The following is a 23768-nucleotide window of genomic DNA, read 5'->3' on the forward strand; positions in this document are numbered from 1 at the left end:
AAAACCAAACAAAGTAGTTTTGCTTTCACAAGGAAACACTCAGCGACTCAGCAATTCCACAACATGGCGGCGGCGGTAACAGCTGAAATAAAAGTTACGCCTTCTTTCTTTGTGTGAACAATTGGGAGGTGTTATGCAAATCTTCACACACTGTGATGTAGATATGTGGGGGCGTGTTAGAACGAGCAATTTTAGGTACTTTTACCTCTCTTTAGAAACTTTTATAAAGAATATCTCTTTGGATTTGAGACTTTTGTCTTTGCAACTTTACAGATCTTCTTTATGCACCAAGAGCTTGTAACACTCCAAAGAGAAAGGAAAGTTGAAATGCATCATACGACCCCTTTAAAAACATGCAAGGCCAGTGGAATGAAGAAAGCAAGTTTTCGGTTTGCGGGTTTTTAAAGTTGAACTTTATTTTATCTTGAGCGTTTTACATATAAAAACAATGGAAAAGCAGCATAGTGAGTTCTACATCGTTAGGGGATATTGAGACAGAAGATGTTTTATATTTAAAAATACACAATGAATTGCAGTGGAATGAAAAAAATACAATAAAAACTAGCACCTGCTAAATTGCATTAATGTAAATGTAGATCGCCCTCACTCATATTGACAGTGACACCCCTTTAGTGTTCAGGTCAGAGAGCTGTGACAGCCATGACAGAAGCTTCATTCTGTGCTCAGTGATACATTTTCGTGTTGGTTTTAATGTTTGTTTTGGACCATTGTCTGGATGGAAGCCCCTTATAAGATTTCTAACAGAGGCAATCAGGTTTAGACATTTGTATCTGAAAGTATTTTAATAAATCCTTGATGTTTTGCATCTGAACAAGATATACAGGATCTCTGGCAGAAAAATAGGCCCACCACATTAAAGATCCAGCAGTATATTTCATTGTACACCTGGGGTACTTTTCATCCCTGCTTGCACCAAACCCATCTGCTGGGTTTGATGCCAAAATGCTTTTTTTTTTTCATCTGACCATAGAAGCTTGTCTTATATGAAGCTTCAGTCGTGTTTGACAACTGAATATGCTGGAGTTATGCTTGGATGAGCAGGGAGGATTGTTCTTGAAACCCTCCCGAACAACATGTGTTTGATATATTTCTACATGGGATTTCTGACCCCAAGACTCTATTAACAAGACTCTAACTAATTCTCCAGCTGTGATCTTTGGAGAATCTTTGGCCACTCAAAATCTAATCCTCACCTTGCATTAGGAAAATAAGACAACATCGTCTTCCATGCAGATTGGTAACATCTTGATTGGAACTTCTTAATTATTGCCCTGATGGTAAAAACGGGGAATTTCAATGATTTAGCTCTTTTCTTACAGTCACTTTCTATTTTGTGACATTCAGCAATTTTATTCTACACATCAGAACTATATTCTTTGGTTTTACTTCTTGTGATGGATGATTAAGGGAATTTGGCCTTTGCGTTCCTCATATTCACAGTCCTGTGGAACAGAAAGTCATGGCTGGACAATTTCATGTTTGTACGTTTTTTTTGAAAGAAAGATCAAAAAGGTAAACGATGCATATTTATTTTCACAGCCACCTTTCCTCGTGTTTACCAAGGGTGCAAATCATAATGGAGGTCACTGTAAACTTGTTTCCCATGTTTTTAGAAAGCTGTCATGACGTAAGATCGTCATTTTAAAAATGGGTTGGCAAGTGTTTAAAAAGTGCCAGCATACATTAGTGTAACATAGACAGAGACCTTTGCATCCACTGGGTTTCTCTGCTCGGTGATGTTTAAGAGTCAGTTCATAAACTGCTCCCAGCAGGCCTTTGCTTTATGTATCCCCTTTGAAATGTCACTTATCTGCTCTTACATAACATATGGCCTTTAGGAGGGCACTTTTAATCATGAGTGAAATGCAATCTTGCATCAGCATTTGTGTGCTGTGGCAATACATCTATAAGGCTGCTGTTATCCATATGAACTGCAGCACCAATGAACGTTCGCCAAAATATCTCAATGCACCATGCTGTGAGATTTATGGAAGCTAGAGTGAAATTGCGAGGAGGACGACAGGAAGATGGTTTTCACAGACATATTTCTCTTTTGACAGAGTGCATGAATCAATAAGTGCAGCAAAAAAAAACTGAAACTCCCAGTAACGGTTATCTAAAGTCAATAGCGAGACAAAGACAAACAATATGTCTTCACATTTGAGCAGGCATGCCACAAATCAACAACCATTCAAACAGAAGCTCTTCAAGTGATTGTGTACAGTATGTTACATTCTACTGCACATTTGAGCTCTTTATAAGATAACAATATTATTCTGTGGCAGCACTATAGTAAAACTGACATATAGTGAGACATTTTCGCAATAAGAAGTTGTATGGATAAACAATTTAGACTCTTAAGTCCAGGCCTATTTTATCTTGCTAGAAGACAAATGCTTCTTTTAGACCCTAATACTATAAAACCACTTTTGACTGTGTAAATTTGCAGAGAAAGAGCTGCAACGATTTGGAGCATCTTTTTCCACTGATGACCAACTGTGGGATTTTAAAAGCATTTGTAAACTTTGATTTTTTCCCTTTCTGCTCAGGATAGTCACTAGTGAAGGGTGTGGGACTGTGCACATTCTTGTGGTGGATTGGGAACTCAAGAATTTTTCTTTCACTGTTAGCATTGCGTGATGCTTCACATTAGTTTACAGGTTCTGGTAGCTTATTAAACACTCTGTCCATCTGTTTTTTCAGCTTCATTTCTTTTTCCACTGATGACCAACTGTGGGATTTTAAAAGCATTTGTAAACTTTGATTTTTCCCTTTCTGCTCAGGATAGTCACTAGTGAAGGGTGTGGGACTGTGCACATTCTTGTGGTGGATTGGGAACTCAAGAATTTTTCTTTCACTTGTTAGCATTGCGTGATGCTTCACATTAGTTTACAGGTTCTGGTAGCTTATTAAACACTCTGTCCATCTGTTTTTCAGCTTCATTTGCTGGCAGGAGTGAACTGCTTCTTATTGAAAATATTATTCTTTGGCAGCACTATAGTAAAACTGACATATAGTGAGACATTTTCGCAATAAGAAGTTGTATGGATAAACAATTTAGACTCTTAAGTCCAGGCCTATTTTATCTTGCTAGAAGACAAATGCTTCTTTTAGACCCCTAATACTAAAACCACTTTTGACTGTGTAAATTTGCAGAGAAAGAGCTGCAACGATTTGGAGCATCTTTTTCCACTGATGACCAACTGTGGGATTTCAATAGTCACTTGAAGGGTGTTTGGGACTGTGCACCTTTCTTGTCATAGTGGGAACACTAAGAATTTTTCTTTCACTTGTTAGCATTGCGTGGATGCTTCACAAGAATTTTTCTTTAGGTTCTGGTAGATTATTCAAACACTCTGGTCTGTTTTTCAGCTCATTTGCTGTTTTTCAGGAGTTCATTTGCTTCTGGCAGCTGAGAACTGCTTTTTATTCTATCCGAAGAAAAATACAGACTAAAACAAATCTTATCAGCCTTTGATGACAACCCTAATTCTGAATATTTTTCGAGACGGCTTGACTTATAATAGAAAAAGTTAGTCTTTACTCACAGTCATCAGTCGTCATCGGTTTATTTTTCAGCTTACACATAAGCAGTTCTGCTCTGACAGCTGAACATTGGTTGAACAGGCAATTACAACAACAACTGCACTGCGAGAACATGCAAGAGCGTCCCCTTCGCTTGTTTTCTGCCTGCGGTCAACATGCTTCCAGCTCAATGTGGGTATTGTCAAGGCCTTGAGATATTGCCAGGGCACCATGTTCTATGTCTAATATAATCAGTCTCACTGAATTACTATCCCAGCTAATAACATTATGACTGGTGACACCAATTTAGCTCATTTAGGCTGGGGCTACGACTTCTTCATATTACACGGTCTGTTTTTCCTCAGCTGCTGTGTGTAGAGATTTGTAAGGTGTCTGTACAGCCCCTGAAAGAAGGGCACTATGCCGAATATTGAGATATTAATCTCAAGCCTCTTAAAAAATGGCTTGGATTTGGACTTTTTAGGCAGACTTTTGAGTCAATGAACAAATGTAGTCTGAAGAATGAAGTAGAAAATTTGTTACAGAGAAGGTCATCCAAGTGACAACCACGAACAGGAGAAAAGCTGTCATAAAAAGATTGAGTGGGGAAACTGTAAGCTTGTGTAAGTAGACACTAAAGGACGACTGTATACAGATGCCTACAGGCAAAACCTGAATATCAACCACTGCTATTAATACTGCACATCTGGACTCGGTTACCACTACACAGAAATTATTTTTTTAATTTTTTTATTTATTAGATTCACGCACACACACACACGTTTGTTTTTGTGAAAAGTGGGTTCATCCCATTGGCATAATGGTTTTTATACTGTACAAACTGTATATTCTATGGCCCGATACACCAACCCTAGCCCTCACAGGAAACTTTGTGCATTTTTACTTTCTCAAAAAAACTAATTCTGTATGAATTTTAAGCGTTTTGAAAAATGGGGACATGGGTTATGTCTTCATTAGTCACCCTCTACTTGTACTACCTGTGTCATACCAATGTCATTATACAGAGTTGTGTCCTGATATGTCACAAAAACAAAGAGCACACACACACACACACACACACACACACAAAATCCATAAAATGTAAGTCAGAGGCACACAAAAGGGTCCTCAGTGTCTCCATTCACACATATGAGAAGGAATGAGTAATTAGATTAACTACCAAGTAGCAGAAAAACGCCAACAACTCTATTAAAAATAAAAAAGACTCTGTCTGGAGGTTATTTCTGTTTTATATCCGGTCAAAAAAAAATGATACCATGAATATCCACAGGCACACATTCCCTGAATTTTGTTTAATCGTGAAACACGGCCATCCATTTGAGCTCATTTAGTTTTTACATCAAAAATTATAGCAAATTGAAGCAGGGAAAGTAATTCTGTGCTTTCACAAATGACTGACAAAGTCAAACAACTTTTTGATGGATTGAGAATTTTTAACTGCGTATAAATACCACCATCATTGTTTCCCTTGTCGTCTAGTTCTGTTTATTTATTGTTAACACGTTTCCGCAGCTCTTGGCAAAATACTAGGAATTCGTGCTTTTAATTTGGTGCTGTTACTTTTGCTAACAGACAGAACTGGAAAAATATGCTACTTTCTCTTGAAATATCATTGGAAAGATGGCTCTTTTATTTATTTATTTTTTACAATGCAAAGCATTCACGAAATGTCTAGAAAAACTCTTAAGAAAAACAGATGCTGAAGAAGTGTACAGATGCTAAAAAATGTCTGTTGTTCATTGGTTAGAGCCATTCCGACTTAAATGCTTTGAAATCAAATGTCACACCCTTAAATACACCACAGTTTAAACAAGACTAATAGATTATCACTAGCATGTGTCATACATGCCCTGAAGACACATACATGTCATACAACACTGCAAGATCGATGTGATTTTCTATGTCTGTAATGTAAAACCGTGAGAAACAGCAGAGCTGTTCAGGCCTGTGCATTTCACCGCCTCAATAACTGCACATCTAGTCTGTCAGGAGAAAGTGTGCTTCTGTATTGAAATTGACTATACATTAGTGCCAAAAATAATAAAAGCAAGTTAATAAAAATCCTAAGATAAAAATATGTCTCTGGCATTTTGCCTATTGCACATCGAGCAAATGGAGTCAGATTTCCATCAGCAATTTGTAGTCGCATCAACTTTAAAACGACACAAATGATTCTGGACAAAAACAAATTTGGATGAATAGGGTCTCACGGTGGGAGATACACTTTGAGCTGTTGTGTTGTCTACAGGAGCCGTAGTGAAACTCAGTGCCCCCTGCCTGTGATATAATGCAGACCAGATGTCAGCTGAACCGTGTGACTAGCATTAACAGCGCTCACAGGAGGCTTCATTGTCTTTCACTGGCAAGAAAAAGTCAGCATTCCTGAAGAAGCAAACAAGAGCCTAACCGGCAACTGCCGCCTTTCCCGTACTTTCGCATTTCGTTTTGGTTTTATTGACTTCGTAATGACATTTAAACACTAAGACGAGGGAGAAGCTGCAAGAACAGCAAAAACAAAAGTGCTTTGTGACACGGACATATTTTTGAGGAAAAGAATTTAGAAGTTCCTGTTCCTTAACCACTCCAAATAAATATTTGGAAAACAGACATTAAAATTCTGTTTTCAAATGCTGGGATCATTAGCATTCTATGCTAAATGTTAAAAACCGAAATGTGGTTACATATTACATTCATTCCTTTATTTGAATAAACTACCACTGACAAAACTCATAATTGATGTAACTACATATTGATTATGAACAATGAATCAGTAACTACACTGATTTAGGTCTCACAAGCCCTACAACATAACATAATAGGCTATCATTTCTCGGTTCACGAAGTTAAATATGATGTAATGAATGACTTGCGGTTGTTCGGTCATATTAACTAAGAAACTGCTCCAAATGATTCCTAAATGTTTGTGATTCACCAAAACAAACCAGCTCACAAGAGTCATCAGCTTGGGATTCTGGGTATAAGTAATTTTCTGCCAGGAAAATTTTTACGTTTAGACATTTCCATCAACCCTAAAACCCAGCGTATAATTTAAATCAAAGGCAACACCTGTGAAAAATCAATACAGAAAATATAAAAGTTAATTTGGGTCTTGGAAAATTAAGGGAAAAATACATTTTGAATCCAATTCTGCCAAAAAGAAGGTATTTTGTGGTTCGAAACAGTTCACCAGTGTGAACGTTCTAGAAGAGTTGGAAAGATAAACAACAACTTTGAAACGACCTACAAACTGCCATTGGTCCAAGATGATTGCATAACAGGTGTGTGTTCTGGGAATCCAACGTCTTTTATATGGAAGTCTTTTCAGGTTCATTTCTTTACTCAGTCTGTTGAAGTGAGACACAAGTGAAAAAAATATCCTGAAGTGGAAGAACTACAAGCTCTAAAGAGACAATGTAACTTTAAGACCAAACAGTAACCACAGCTCTCCATCATATTTTCACAGACGTTAAAGTCAAGTCAGAGTCGATGAAAAGAAAAAACATTCCGTTGTCTTTATTTGCCCAAAGTAATCTTCCAAAGTTGATGTAGAAGTCATTTCTGTGGTACTTTAATTTCAGTATATTGAAGAGTGTGTGGTATTTGTTTCCCATTATGCAATATTTTGAACTGTAATGACATAAGTGGAGCATGTTGCTCATGCCTCTCTGACTCATCTCAGTATGAGATGAAAGAAGAATAAACAACCTTTGAAAGCTTCTTTGTAATTCCCTAAAACTATCAATGCAATAAAAAGAGGCTCAATGGTGATATTCATGTCAAGGAATTTGCTCATTTTTTCATCAGTTGTAATCATAACCAGAAAAGGTTATTCTGTAAAACAAAACTGATTAGTGATGAAACATGCTGGAATGAGAAAATATGTAATTCATGGGGGAATTCTGTTATCCTACAAACCTGGTCACACTGCATGTTAAATGATGACGACGAAACACACACACACTTTAAATGTTATTATCCACTGTTACTGCCTTGTGGACCATTTCAATAGTGTACGCCCTATTTTTGGCTTTGCTTTATTATCTTAAGAGCTTCCACTAAATGTGGTATGGAGGCAGCTCAACTGTTAATGTGAATAATTTCAAACATTTCTGTGATAAAAGCCTCCATTGTAACAAAAGAGCAAGGCAACCGTAAAGTACTTAGCAGTGGTCAAGACGATTTCCAAAACGACTGTTGGTTTAACTCATGCTTTTAAACTTAAGAGTTTAAATTACCACACGACCCTGGTGTTTGTCCAGAAACAGTATAATTTGACTGGGGATTCTGTGGATAGAGGGAGAAAAAACCCTGACATTTTAGAATCGGGTGGAAATAAAATAACTGACTAACCCCTGTAAATTGGAATTTTCTGAAGTCCCTATATCAAATAACTACCATCCAGATAGGGATATGAAAAAAAAAAAGAAAAGAAAGCTTTATGGACACAAGAAACCACACCACATCCACAAGAATCTAAATGTTTATTTTAAAGTCGATAGTTGCCACTTGTTCCTAACAGGCCAAAAACCACAGATATGAGGATGGTAGTTTACAAATCTCATACAAAACTGTGGGACAGGATTTTTCTTTTTTCACCTTTCTCCGCCCTTTATTTTTGTTCCCACAATGCTTTCCAACCTGCGGGCACGGATCGTGGGTAGCTGTTCATAAGTGATGAAGCCCAGCTCTGAATTCTGCTGGGGCAGCTGAAAAAGAAGCAGGTGGTTCTTTAACACCTGGAGAAACAAGAAACCAGACATGTCACTGAAAGAAACACACAACCGGGAAAGGTGAGAACATCAAGAGAGATGTATAGTGGAGCTAAAAGCAGATCCAGGAAATGGAATGTCTCTTTAAGGTAGAGGTGGATGCCTGATGGTACCTCATCTGTCAGGTAGCATGTCTTTCTCAGCAGGCTCCGACGTGCCGCCTCCACCTCCTACAGAGAGTGTAAGTCAAGTCAGTCATAACTCACAGCACGATGACAAAATAAGACAACTAAGAAAGCATTGATCACATTTGCTTCACCCTTCAGACATATTTCAAACCCAACCACTCCGTTTGGGATTGTGTGACAGAGTGAGAAGCGTCTGACTGCAGACTTGCACTTCCACTCTCAGACTTGCACTCTCAGACACTTGTTATTAGGCCGCTTAATGTGGCCTAATAACAGACTAAGATGATAAAGACAATTCAGTAGGCCTAGCCTATATGTCTTGTTGTTGACTCAACATATATACAGACCAGCAAATATGAACGTGCATTATGAAATGCATTAAGTGATTTTAAAAGGATCAACTCCGTACAGGCAAGCAGACGAGTACAGAACGCAGTGTGTTAAATTGTACATTAAACGTTTTCCTCCCATAGAAAATCATTATAAATAAAACACATAATGTAGCTTAATGTACAAAGTGATATAAGCGAGTTGTAGACAGTTTAATCTATATGGAAAAATGCTTAACGCGAGACTTTGCGTGTTGCGTTTATTCTGGGCTCACCTGCGTGCCTGTACATATATTAGTTAAGTATTTTAATAATGCAGAGAAGCATATTGAGTTTGGCCTTTATCATCAAAGTCCATTTTGCAGTATGTGAGGAAAATACTAAATGCATATTCATTAAAATAATGAACTGTATATTTAATTTGATATTTTAATAGCATCTTAATACATTAAGCCATGTTAAGTGTTTATGTAGTTCTACGGAAAGACTTTGTGCATTGCGTTCATATTCTGGTGTTCTAGCCACGGATTTGCCGGTCTTGTCTTTTTTTTGCAGGACCCTGTACGTTACAGTACTAAATTAGGTTTAATCGTTTAATCAACACCACAGTTTTTGTCTCCATTGGCAACACGCACGATTTGTGTCGATTGCAAGTGTCGCAGGTAGCCGAGAGTGCAAGTGGCGATTGCAAGTTTCTTGTCTTCGCCACCTGGCTACTGTTATAAAATGTTGGGAAATTCAAACAAAAAGTAATAAAACATTCAACAAAATAAAAAATAAAGACTGCAAGTGATGTCACTAGCGGAAGTGAAAATGTCTGAAAGTGCAAGTCTGAGAGTGCAAGTGCAAGTCTGCAGCCAGTCCCTCTTGGACAGAGTGCTTGCATATATAAATTATAGTTTCCTCTGGACAAAAAATAAAAAGCCTCAAATGACACCTGGTCTATAGTATCGTATTCTGTATCAGGAGACCAATCACACTGGTCTGCGGATTTGCATAAAGTGCATTTGCTTTGTCACCTTAAATTGCATAACCTAAATTTTGGCATTTTCCTCACATTAGGCATTTACACTGCTTCAGTAGACTTGGAATCAAGCCTCTGGTTCCCACTTGTTTTTATTATATTGAAAGAGCAGCTTTTACATTCTGCTAAATGCATATATATATATATATATATATATATATATATATATATATATATATATATATATATATATATATATATATATATAAACAAACTGAGATGTGCAATTTTGTCTTGGCAAGTCACTGAAATTATTTAGAATACACAATAAGCGCTTAAAAAAAGGGAAAGTATATATATATATATATATATATATATATATATATATATATATATATATATATATATATATATATATATACACGGATTGTTGCACAGGTAATTTACCTCTGTCACTGCATCCTGGGAGAAGATAAAGGCATTCAGGTGGGCGACAGCCACCACATAAAGTACAGGACACCAGTTCCTCTTCAGAGCTCCAGTTACCAGTGCTCGAAAATACAGCCGCAGCAGAGGAAGGGAGCCTTCCATGGGGGACGTGAACTTCTCCAGTGGAATAGGCAGCTGTACAGGACAAGCAAATCAAATTTCAGATGGAGACCGCTTTAAGTGGTTTGATAACTTCCCCTCTGCCTCGTATCTACAACTGTTTTATAATGACATCTGTAATCATCCCTCCACTCCATCAACCTGTGATTGAGATTACGTTTACGATCTCTTTATGAACTTGAAGAATCAACGTTTTGGTGGAATGTACTATCAATGGAAAGATATAAAACAGGTTTCATTAAAAATATGCATTCCAAAAAAGATTAAAATGTGAGTAAAGGTTTGAAATGAGTGCATAAATGATAACAGAATTGTACATTTTGGGTTAACTATTCCCTTTATAAATCTAGATTGTGAATGACAAAGGGGTATTGAACTGCCTTTGTTTATTATTGTGTACTGTTTCCTGAGGTCCACTTATAATCAGTGGGGGAAATGTTCAAAATTCATTGTGGGGAATGTAGCTTGGGTGGGGGCTGGGGGGTTAATAATGGTAATTTAGATGACCTTTCGGATGCATTTAATCATTCAAAACTGTATATTAAGACCAGCACCTGCAATTCTGGCCAAATTAAAGATACGCAGTTTGTGAATTTGTACATGTTATAATGTAAGGATCATTAATAACCCCCTGTGTTTAATAAAAGAAAAGATAGATTAGTTCCCTCAAAACACTTCTTATTTACTGGTAAAGTATTGAATGATTTGTAGATTATATTTAATGGTTAACACTTTGCAAAAACATTTGCAGTTTATTTTTAATGTGTGACCCTGGACCACAGAAACAGTCTTAAGTCACACAGTTATATTTGCAGCAATAGCAAGCAATGCATTGTATGGGTCAAAATGATCCACTTTTCTTTTATGCCAAAACCCATTAGGATATTAAATAAAGATTAAGTTTCATGAATATATTTTGTAAATTTCTTACCATAAACATATCAAAACTTATTTTTTTTATTAGTAATATGCATTGCTAAGAACTTAATTTTAAAAACTTTAAAGGTGATTTTATCAATATTTAGATTTTTTTTCTCCAGATTTTCAAATAGTTGTATCTCAGCCAAATATTGTCCGATCCTAACAAACCATACATCAATGGAAAGCTTATTTATTCTCTGTCACTGAATCATTCATTCAATCGATTTGTTCAATTCATTTAGGAACGAAGCAAGTGAATCTCTTTATGAGTGGGTCATTGAATCATTGACTCACTAGATTTGTTCAAAAGCAAAGATTCTTAAACTAAACATTGCTGTGTCAAAGACTATAGATGCACAGAGCCTCAGCTGTGCCTTTGTTTTTGAACTATTTCTGTTGATGAAATAGAGCAAAATAGACAACAGTGTTCCTAAAATGTGCGTCAATTTATATTAACTTTTGAATAAAATCAAAAATGTATAAAACTGTTTGCAAATTCTCTTTATGATCATTTAAAAGCGGTTACCCTCTTTAATTAATCGCGATCTCACAAACCTCCATTTTAATGAAAAAGCTCTCTACAGTACACTGCACACTGAATCTATTATTTACATCGTCTCTCTACACTCTTACAATTTATGACAAAAACTGCAGTCTGCTTTCACAATCTGTGTTGTGAGGAGCAGGACGCGCTGCGATAGAGAAACATTTCTATTGGTTGAATCACAGCTCCAGATGCCCAGAACTACAAAGACAAAAGTACAGTCATGTTTCCATTACGCCTAATCTGTGCGTAGATCACCTGACAAAAAGACACCCCTTACCTGCTGTAGCGGGACCCCCAGCGAACGCAACATTCCCACATGTTCTCCGAACACAGCCAGCCTCATGGTGACACTGTAGCGCCGCTGTAGAGGCAAAAGCATGAAGCAACCAAAGAGTGGGTCACCGAATGACACAGCCTCATACTGCGCCAGCAGAGCTGAGTACAGGTCATGAAAGGAAGCCAAGCCTGGTGGAGGTGAGCCCAGATCCAGCGCCTCAAGCTGAGCTGGCTGTGTTAGCCTGCGAAACAACGCCCAAGTAAGCTCTTGCACAGGCCGCTCCAGGAAGAGGTCACTGGAGCACAGAAAGACACAGGCTAGCCGGGCTAACTTTGCCACTGGTGGCACCGGCGTGAGAGCCTGCTCTCTCCAACTCTCCAGAACAAGCAGCCATTGAAGGCAGTTAGTGACTGACTGCACTGACCCTGCTGGAAGACACTCAACCTGATGCCCACCACCAGCTGACAGCCCCATTCGCTCATAGAGACTAATGAGCGGTAAGAAGGGCCAATCAGAAGGCAGGGAGGGGCCAGTAAGTTCAGGTAGGAGATGAGAGCTGACAAAAGGCGTTCGGCCGAGGTACCGGTCACGGGATGAAAGAACAGAGGATTCCATGTGTGCAAGGTGGGTGAGGTAACAACCGCGGATGGAGGGCAAATGATGGAGAGCCTCACGCAGCAGAGCACCAACAGCAGGTGAAGTCCTGTCTTTAAGCTGCAGCTCAGCCAACGCAGCCATCTCTGGTTCACCAGAGACACCCTCCCTAACAATAAGAAAAAAAAAAACATGTCATATTACAGCAGTTCATTTCCAAGACAACAATATATTTCTCATAAGCATAAAGGTACATCCTTGAAGTGCTTAAACTGTAACATATACTACTAAGTTTAGGACTGGTAAGATTTTTTCCCTTCAGAAAACCTTCTAATATGCTGATTTGATACTTAAGAAACATTTCTTATTAATAATTGTGAAAATAGTCCTGCTTCATTTTTTTTTTTTTATCAATAGAAAGATCAAAAGAGCAGTATTTATTTGAAATGCAAATCTGTTGAAGCAATTACGAGTTGCCTTTACTGAAAAAAACAGACATAATAAAATACCATGGATACATTTTTAAAAATTTACCAATAAATATATATATATAAAAGAAACATAAATCAGAATCAACTGTCCCTGCAAAGACCTGCTACATTCTGTCTGAAATGTGCAGCTTGCTGCTCTCTTGTGAGTATGATGTGAAACTACAGCTTGATACAGCTGGGATTTCAGAGTTCACTTTTTTGCTTTTTACACTGAATCTATTAAAAATGAATCATAAATGCATTTAAACATGTTTGATACTCTTATTTAAACTTAGAAAAACATCTGGAGGTAAACATCTGAACAGAAAGAGTATACAATCAGAATATGATAAACAATAATATGAGATCAAATCTAAATATCCAGCCAAGACCTGAGCAGATTTCAGACAGGAGACACTTTGTGTAATTAATCTCTCCCAATGAGTTTCAGCTTTTATCCCTGTGCAGTTCTCATAGCACATGTCTGAAGAGGTTCAGGAATATTAATACTTTTAACCATAGTACATCAAAGCAACATAATGAACATGAACAATCATATTAAAATGAGATCTATTAAATAAAATCGCCTCCTAGAAACTCTCTGATCTAAAGGCACTTAAACTCTTCCTATTAGTTAAAGAATCAAATCAAAGAATCGAAAATCTAATATTTGTGACATTTGTAATGACAATAAACATAAGTTATTAAATTATGATAAAATATGAAAGTGGCTTTTCTTCATTTCTGTTTAAACAACTGATGTCAAGCTGATGTATGATGTCTAGCTTATGTGTCTGGAGCCACTATACAACAAAGTGTGAATACTTTGTGTGACTGAAGTCACTGCAATCATACAATATACGAGACAAACATCAGAGACTTACGGAAGGAGGCTGTGACTGAAGGTCATGACAGACATGAGTTCATGTGCCAGATATTCACTGCCAGGCAGCAGCCAGGACACTAGAGCCAGCGATACATGGTGGAACAAGACTGCGTGTTTGGCCACCTCTGGGTCAACTGGAATCTAAAAATAAAGAAATCACAATAAAAGTAAGGCATTACAATTCATTAACTAACCCAATGCTTTTCAAAAAAAAGCCAGCATATTTAAAGGTACAATTTGTAAATTATTTGCAGTAACATATCCAAAAACCACTAGGCTAGTGTTATATATTTTGTCCAGCTGATTACTAACAATTTCTCTAAGGTTTTCAACTACTTGTAAATCATGAGAAAACTGTGACATGGGGCAGTGCAGTCGCCTGTCAATGACGTTAGTTACCCTTTGTTACCGCTTTTACTAGCGTAGAAACCACATGACAACAGTGTCCTGGACAAATGCTGAAGTAGCTTCGCAAAAAAATTCAACTAGAAAGAGATGCCGATCTCGCTTGTGTTTTACTCGACATGTGAGTTATTTTGATTCGTATCTTTACAGAAAACGTATGCTATTATAATGACCAACAAGATTAGTATTATGGGGCATACACGCCAAACGCAGGGCATCACGCGAGGACGAGTCTGATCGGGTCTTTGCATTGACCTTGTATGTAATCTACTCGCGCAAATCATTGAACTTGCGTTAAATCCATGATTTATCTTTCCGTCTGATTGATGGTCGTCAGCGGTTGGGTAGAAGACAACAAATCCCATCATTCCACGCTCCTTCTTAGTGTCATCAAACAAGGCAATTGTTATTGTTTTGATAGTGCGCCCTCTAGTGGCAGGTCCTATAACCTGTAACTTTAAGAGCATTTGAATAGTGCAAAATAGTGCAGTAATTCATCCCTGGAAAGATAGGATTACATTCTGTAGAGTCGATCCTGTCCTCTACCATGGAAGGGACAAACGGCAGAGTTTCAAGCATAGTTAATGTTAATTAATCACAATGTATTGCATTAAAACTACATTTTATTTTCTAATTAAAATATATTTATGTGTGCGTGCAAGTAAACACGCATACAATGAATGCAAATGTGTTAGATGCAGAGGTTGCAGTTACCAGCTTGTGAGCCAGTCTGAGCAGCAGATACAGCAGGTGGTGCTCATGGCGTAAAATCCAGGCACTCGAGTGAGAAACAGTGGGCATGGCTCCGATACAAGACCGCAGATAACTCAGTACAGAGTCCGAGAGGATGAGAGGACTGAACTGATGAGAGACACGAGAAAGATTTTATCTCAGCTCTTTTTTCGAGAGATTTACCATCAAAATGACTTTACCTTCTTTATTAAGCCTTTGTGGATGGAGGTGATGGTGTTCAGCAGGTACAGGAGGGCAGTAGGGAGAGGCAGAGGGGAGTTGAGCCCTGCCATTGTGCTGGAGGTCTTCATCCTCGAGCAGCCCAGACCTGGCAGACTGGAGATGACCTCCCCACCAGCTGCACTCAGCCCGGGGTTACAGATCGTAGAGCTGGACCTGCAGCAGGAAAACAGATTATGTTCCACTTACACAAGATCTGCTCTTTTTATATTGCTCAAAATGATCACTATAGACTTTAAATTACGATGAAAAAATCTAATGCTTAGATCTAACATACAATATAAGCATGGTCTTATCCTATATTTATTTAGTTAGTTATTTCCCATATGTGCATCAATGACTATATTAATGGCAAAAATAATACAATTAAACTTCTAAAAATGTATAATAGAATTCAGGCAATATATTTTACTTGATTCTTCAAACAAACAAGTAAATTACAAGTCATATATTAGTCATTTTATTATTATTATTATTTAAGTCATTATAATTATAAAATTCTAACTAATTTCACTAATCTACCAAAAAAAAAAAAAAAATCTTACAATTATTATTTTAATAATATTACATTTATTTTATTGTTATATAATATAATATTAGATTTAGTGCTGTCATAAGATTAATCGCGAGTAATTGCATCCAAAATAAAAGTTTTTGTTTACACAATATATGTGTGTGTACTGTGTATATTTATTATGTATCTATAAATACCCATGCATATAGTATAGGTTTAGAAAATATTTACAAGTTTTTACATGTATATATTCATATAATTGATATTATATATACATATATTTCTTAAAAATATACATGTGTTCATATTTATATATACATAAAACATACACAGTACACACTCATGTATTATGTAAACAAAATATTTTATTTTGGATGCAATTATTTTATTTTATATTATATTATATATTGTTGTGGATATGTTTAATTCTCATAATGCAGAAATTATCGGTCAATAGGTTTTTAAACTTCCCAAACCATTGGTTTAAAAAAAACATGAATTAATAGGAAATATGTTGTAACAGATGTAGTTAATCTCAGGAAGTCTCTGGAGTTCACTGTACCTAAAGCTGCTGGTTATATTTTGCATGGCCTGATGGGATATCAGTGGCAGAAGTACATCTGAAGTTAGTGACTCGAGTTCTTGCAGACACTGTACCGGCTGGAAAGAGCTCTAACAAAGGAATCAGATCATTCACATTACATATGCAAAGGATGCTAATTATTTAAAACATCTGAAATATTAGGCCCATCTGCACTAAGAGTTTAAGTTACCACAACTAAATGTTGATATAATCCAAATACGAAATAAAAAAGTATGCAAGGCTGTGAATGGCATTCAATTTCTACCAGCAGTGTAAAAAAACAACAACAAAAAAACACATAAAAATGCTATTTTGTGAAGGTACATTATCAGCAGCTATTTTGTGCAGACAGCATCATCTTGCCTTGAGGGATCTGACTGAATGCGCTGAATAATGTGGAATAATCTTTCATATTTTGGCATTTAGCACACCAGAAGCTTTGATGAAAGGCAGTCTGGATTTAAAAGAAGCCACTGATTATCCACTTTGATTCTGAGAGTTGAGCTCCTAATGTCCTTACATATGCATTTATCAACTTTTCAAGGCATTTATAATGTATACTATGTACTTAAAAGTGGCTAAATATAAGCTTTAGGTAGATTTTACATGCCTCCAAAAGAACAGGCGTTTTTTAAATAACCTTGTTTAGGGGGGCTGCTTTGACGCTTATTTCTTTCTTATTAATACCTACTTGTACACAAAGCTGTGAATAATATGCCTCGGTGTAGAGCAGGTAGGATGGAAGCAGAATCAGAGCACTTGACATTTGAGCCGGGCCATCGAGTGCTCTCACATAGCCCTTGAGAGAGCTGATGACAGTGGGCTGGAGACCGGTCACATGACTCCACACGACCGGAGGAGCTGGAGGACACTCTGTACCCTGAGCACTGTCAATACACAGAGAGAGTCAGCTCAAGGCCATATCCAAAATTTATAGCACAGAAATGAAACACCAATATTAATATAGCAAATTGGTCTCTTGGTTAAAATGAAAACACTCCAACAGCTGTCAATCAGTTCCTTACTAAACTGTAAAACTGAACCAAACAGAAAATAGTTCAAAATCTTTCTAGTTATTTTTAAATCCGTGCAATTGCTTAATTGGTGCACTTTTTCTTTTCAATCCAGCAGGACATACTAAAATAGTTAAATATATACATACTTTATAATGTCAGTACATAATCTTTCATTAGTTTTTGTAATAAATATTTAAGTCGAATTGTAGTAAATGTGATAAATAATGATGCAGGTTTTATTAGTATTAGCATCATGTATTTTGAAACAGAACAGACAATGAATATTCCACTAAAACTGATTAAATAATATTTATAAACATGATTTATAATTTAACAGTAAAGACAGTTATAATTTTACAAAATATTGATATTTCAAATACATGCTTTTAAACTTTCTATTAATTGAAAAATCACAAAAAAAAAGCTAATTACCTAATAAAATAAATATTAAGCAGCAGAACAGTTTTCAACATGGATTATAATAAAAATGTTTCTTGAGCAGCAAACCAGCATGACCCCGTCATGTGACACTGAAGACTGGAGCAATGATCGCTGAAAAAGCGACTTTGCAAATCACAGGAATAAATTCAATATATTCAAATAGAAATTGGATATTTTAAATTGTACTGAACCGTACTGAATTTTAAATTAAATAAATAAATCCAGTGGAAATAAGAGGATTCTTTCAAAAACATAAAAAATCCTACCAACCCAAACATTTGAACGGTAGTGTATATTACTAGTTTCTTAAATGATCAGAAGTAGCAATCAAATACATACACTCTATTAGCATTTAATGTTGATACATTTGGTCATTGTATGCCACAATGGTTACATTGTAAAAGTGTAGTCTCACCTGACTAGGTCTCTCTGCAGTTCTTCATGGCATCCTGCCGTCTGAGTGACCCGAGTCAGCAGCACGAGCAGAGCTCTGATTGGGTCCAGCTCCTGAAGCAGAAACAGCCTCAGATGAAGCACACAGCCGGTTCCCAGCCTGCAACCTCTTCACCAGCACAGGATACAGGTCTCTGGAATGAAGCACACACTCACCGTCCATCACTACAATCGCATGCTTTAAATATCTACACTATGTTTTAAAGTGTAAAGTGGCTGGTCCTCCTCACGTGTACAGACTGCAAGCCTGTCCGTAGCCGGCAGCCACTGCGAACAGTCTCAGCGCCTCCGCACTGCAGCGAAGAGCTTCACCTGCTTCCAGCAACATCTCTGACGGTTCCACAACCACGAAACGTGACAAAACCTCCTTCCCTCCTAGAGAGTTCAGCTAAGACACACAGACTAATTACAGCCAAGTTTGACTTTCAGATAGCAAGAACAACCTTAAGGAAGTTTTATTTTAGAAAATAACTACATTTTTACTTTAATTAACCAGATTATTATCAATAAAGCATAGTAGCCGGCAGCAAGACTATATATATAGAAATATTTTAGCAGAACGATATGGTTTGACATCTGAGTAGGAGACCTGTCACTTGTTTTAATAAACATCATACTCATTTGCTGAAGTGGGTGGGAGACCTGTCAGTTTTGTAATAAGTAATATAATTATTCACAAGGAGTGGGTGCTTGACACTATTAACCTACACTGGATGTAGTGGATACTTACTATTCTAGCACAAGCATGCCTCCCAGCACTTGCTAAAACACGAAGAAGCTTCATCGCCAAGGCAACCGGGAGCCCATACAAAGAGGACGGAGCCTGTGAGGTGGCAGGAGCCCAGGAGCAGGGAAGAAACTCCGAAATCACAGTGTTCATCAGCCGCGGACAGTCCAGGATCTGACCGAGAAAAAGGATTCAGGGCAGTGTTATTATTGCTAACTAAAACTAAAACGATTAATAATCATTTTTAGTAATTAAAATAAAGCTGGAATAAAATAAAGCATGAATACAAGATTAAAAATGTTTGCATTGGCAACTAACTGAAATAGAGAAGCTTAAAGGAACACTCCACACTCCCCCAGAGTTAATCAATTTGAGTTTGACCATTTTTGAATCCATTGAGCCGATCGCTGGCGGTAGCACTTTTAGCATAGCTTAAGTGCATCATTGAATCCTATTAGACCAGTAGCATTACGAAAAGTTGTGATTTTCAGGTGCCTCGTGATATCACTGCACCTGCCGAGGCCATGTTACAGCAGCACAGTTCCTTGATTATTACGCCGGAATGAGAGTATAGTTCCTAATCATATCTGCCCAGAAAATCACAACTTTCATTTTCCGCTGGTCTTAGTGCATGATATAACTACAGAAGAGTCAAGTTTTAAACAGGAAAAATATCGAAACTCTTTGGTCATTTTGAACGCCATGCTACTGGTCTAATAGGATTCAATGATGTATGCTAAGCTAAGCTAAAAGTGCTACGGCCAGACCCGGAGATCGGCTGAATGGATTCAAAACTGGCAAAACTCAATTTATTAACTCTGGGGGAGTTTGAGAAAGAGCCTATTTCAAAGAAAAAAAGTGGAGTGTTCCTTTAAGCTGAAGTACTAAACTTACTAAAACAGAAATTAAAATAAAATAAATGAAAATAAAATGACATCAGCACATTATAATGTTACTAAAATTTTAATTTAAATAAAAGTGAATCAAAAATATTAATAAATACCATAGCAGAATAAATATACACACACACTGAAATATATTTTAAATTCATTTATTTCATGCTGAGTATACTACAAATACATTTACATATTTATTTATTTAATTAAAAATACCTCACAATTGTACTTTTAGTATACTAAACTGTTATACTTAACATCTGTTACTCTGTAACAAATTTTGTACTTAATGCACTTATTACTAATTGTGCAGATGTAGTGCTGAAGTCCAACTAAAGACATACTGAAGTCTATTTGATTGTGCTAAAGTGGACTTATTGCAAGTACACTTAAATGTCCTGTATTCAAAGATCATACAATCCTCTTAAATGGTGACACTAAAACATATTTTAGGCTTAATATTAAGAAAATAAGTACTCAAAATAAAGTTCAATTATAAGTTTTATATTAAGTCTAAAGAGACATGTCACTTAATATGTTCATATACTTGAAATATACTTAGTATGAAATAAATATATTTTAAATATATTCTTTTCTCACTATAGGGTATATAATAACACTGGTTCAGAATTCATCTACCTGTGTTGCTGCAGCAGTCGAGTGGCGAGCGATTCGGATCAGAACCTCCAGAATATCAAGAACGACCCGGGGGGAGGGCCGCACCACCTCCACGATGTACCGCAGCCGAGGAAGACCCTGCATCTTCAGAAAGCCCTGATGCCAACACAGACATTTCAGTAACTCTGCAAAAGCAGCAACTAACTTTGCAGAAAGCGATCAATCTTAGACCCCAGTTACCTTGACAACATCCTGCCTAGCAACATCATGATCTGTTTTTCTTTCTTCTTTCTCTTTAGCAGTTTCTTTCATGGTCTCATCCAAGCCTTCATCATCCTCGTCCTCATCCTCCTGAGCAGTGGGCAGTAAAGGAAAGGTTGCCATCCCGAGCAGCCATGAGAAGGCATTATCCAAGCACTCCTAGGATGAGACGAATCGGAAATGCTGTGGTTACTTGTAACTCCTTGTGGCAAAGACAATATGATTCTCTCTTACTTCATCGTCAGATGAGACCAGCAGAGCTCGCAAGGCATGCACTGCTGCTGACATCACACCCTCCACACTGTCATCCAGGGAGAACCGCAGAAGAAAGAGGACTCCAGAATCCAATAAAGAAGACAAGACGCTGCCCTTTAGAGAGGAAATGTACTCACCAGCCCGGGCCTGATGAAGAACACGTTTACAGTGTTTATAAGAGACAAATCTACAGAAATAGAAAGAAACGGCCACAAAGCTTCTTTTGGCATTAAAAATGAAAAGCAATGAAAAGGCTTTGATATTTTTTTTTACTGATTTTTTTTTCTTTTTCTTTATATACGTGTCTTAACCCAGATAGACGAATAGATGTGCATCTTTTAAAGGATCCGGCATTTGCTCTCTCATAGTACCATCTTTGTGGTCTCAAATCTCCAAGAAATATAATAGCTCTTTACAATAACTCAGTGAACTTTTGTTTTAATTTTGAAATGTTTGTTTACTTTGGCCAGGATATTAGCGAGAGTGCTGACGGCCAGATTGCGCTGTTGGTTCAGCTGACTGCGAGAGAGGAGGAAAAGCTCTTGCAGTGAGTAGCCAGCCAGCTGGAACAGAGGAGAGAGAGAAAATTATAGTTAGTATTACACATATACAACAACTACACACGTCTGCATTTGACTGATTCAAACACCTTTTAAAAGAAGTACTGGCATCAGTTCTAGTTTGCTGCCGGTCTAAAAAACAATCCAGCAGATGAATTTAGCGGAACCCACTCACCTCTGGCTTCCTCTCCATGGTGATGCAGGCCTAAATGGGTGGGCACGTCTTCGGTGGGTGGGATGAGAGAGCCAGCAAAATCAAAACGTGCTTGCATAGCCTTTAATAAAGCATTCATGCAAACATGAACAGAGAATAACATTAAAGTCAGTATAAAATGAATGTTGTAGATCTTGCGTCATGCATTTTTCACTTTTTACATTTAGCTCTGACCTGTCATTTTTGTCCACTAATTACTGCTCTCCAATCATTTTGCATGCATGCAGCAATGTCAGTTGTAGGGCTGGGTTATTTTTGCTAGACACAATTAATCGTTAGGAAATTTTTCGACCTGTAGAGATTTTGGACTATCGTTTCTATCATGGTTACACGCTCACGTGATTTTGCTGTGCTACATGGTCACGAAACATATTGGTTTGTACATGCTCATAGCACGTGGAAGTATTAAACTGCTTTAAATAGGCCTTGTTATATTTATAGGAAGTCTTATTTGCTGCTTTACAGGCCTTGAACAGTTAAATACACACACTTTTCAAAACGCCCGTCTTTAAAAAAAAAACGCATAAACAAGAGTAGGTCTTAAGTGAAAGCAAACAGCGGAGAAGAACTGTGTAACAGTATATTGGATCCGAGCAGCTCTTAAAGTGACAGCAGTCTGTCATTCATGTTAATCAAACAACAAGAGAAAATCTCTCACTGCTTATATATATATATATATTTAATTGACTGAAGTATGTGCAGTGTTTTTATAAATTTAATTCATTTATTACAATGCATGTACCAATTTTTGTTTGCTTGTTCTACTTTAGGTTTTTGTCCTTTTGCATGTAGTTAGTTTTTTATTATTTAATCGCTGACTGCTGTCAGTGACCTTGAGTTTTTTTTTTTAGGCTAGTATTAGTTTTTGTAATATTGACACTGTGACAAGAATTATGAAATTTCCATAAAGACCTTATTTATTGCAAAATAACTTTATTGTGATATATATCGTTAACGTGAAATAAAACAACTTGAATATATGATTTTGGTCATATCCCCCACCCTAAGTAAGTTGAATGGGATATCTTTACATAATTTTGATATGAGAAATAATTTGAAGTATATTTCAAGTCTGTAGCACAAACAATGCAGTATTACGTAGTTACAGTATGTGCCATATTTTGGGGTTTTGGGTTTAAAAAAAAGAGTTCTACTGATGCTTGCCTTACCAAGCAGTGGTTTGTACCTTTTTGGTGCTCTGCTTCCTGGGTGCAGGAAGGTCTCTTGTCCATTCCAGTTTTTTCTGGCTCCACCTTGTCCATGTGAAGCCATTCCTTTTGAGGCTTGACTGGCAGCTCCTCGTCTGTAAATAATAAATAATACCAGTAATACATATGATTAATGGCAACACAGAGCAACAAAAAACACCAGACTTTCCATTAGTTTAACAGCCTATTCCCATTCCCATGTATATTGACATACACAGCATCACATGCTGACAGCATTGCAACTACGGAAGAACTGTTCTCTGAACAGTAACCCTGATGTGCTTCATCCATAAACATCAATGAGTTTCCTCTTATCTCGATTACCTTAAAAACAAATTGGTGCTTGCTCTAGCTAACTCTGCTCTCATCAGACTAATTGAAATTGATGCATCTGCCTTGCACGCAGGCCTCACAGCTCAGCTGGACAGATCTGCAAAGTGCACAGTCCTGAATATATGTGTTGAGTTCCAAGCCGAGGTGAATACAGAACTGGAAACCATCCAACTTGTGCTGACAAGATTGAGAAGACTAGATCTGGTACATTAGGTTTACATTCTAATGCTGTTTGCATGCAGACCAGTCCC

General features: G+C 37.2%; 1 protein-coding gene across 1 annotated transcript; it reads right to left on the reverse strand.

The window, feature by feature from the left end:
• Nucleotides 1–8031: 8031 nt before the first annotated feature.
• LOC113081910 (RNA polymerase II-associated protein 1-like) lies at nucleotides 8032–23279 on the reverse strand (the record flags this gene model as incomplete). Its single annotated transcript, XM_026253810.1, is given in 20 exon segments — nucleotides 8032–8303; nucleotides 8450–8506; nucleotides 10205–10381; nucleotides 12112–12874; nucleotides 14060–14202; nucleotides 15181–15327; nucleotides 15399–15594; nucleotides 16515–16624; nucleotides 17227–17422; nucleotides 18408–18508; nucleotides 18510–18579; nucleotides 18676–18833; nucleotides 19176–19346; nucleotides 20708–20842; nucleotides 20927–21106; nucleotides 21182–21349; nucleotides 21664–21765; nucleotides 21930–22037; nucleotides 23163–23216; nucleotides 23218–23279. Coding segments are annotated over 20 exon segments (3242 nt in total), but the record flags the coding sequence as incomplete, so codon positions are not given.
• Between the last annotated feature and the right edge of the window lie 489 nt (nucleotides 23280–23768).

This window comes from Carassius auratus, unplaced genomic scaffold, assembly GCF_003368295.1.
Source record: "Carassius auratus strain Wakin unplaced genomic scaffold, ASM336829v1 scaf_tig00035291, whole genome shotgun sequence".
Lineage (NCBI taxonomy): Eukaryota > Metazoa > Chordata > Actinopteri > Cypriniformes > Cyprinidae > Carassius > Carassius auratus.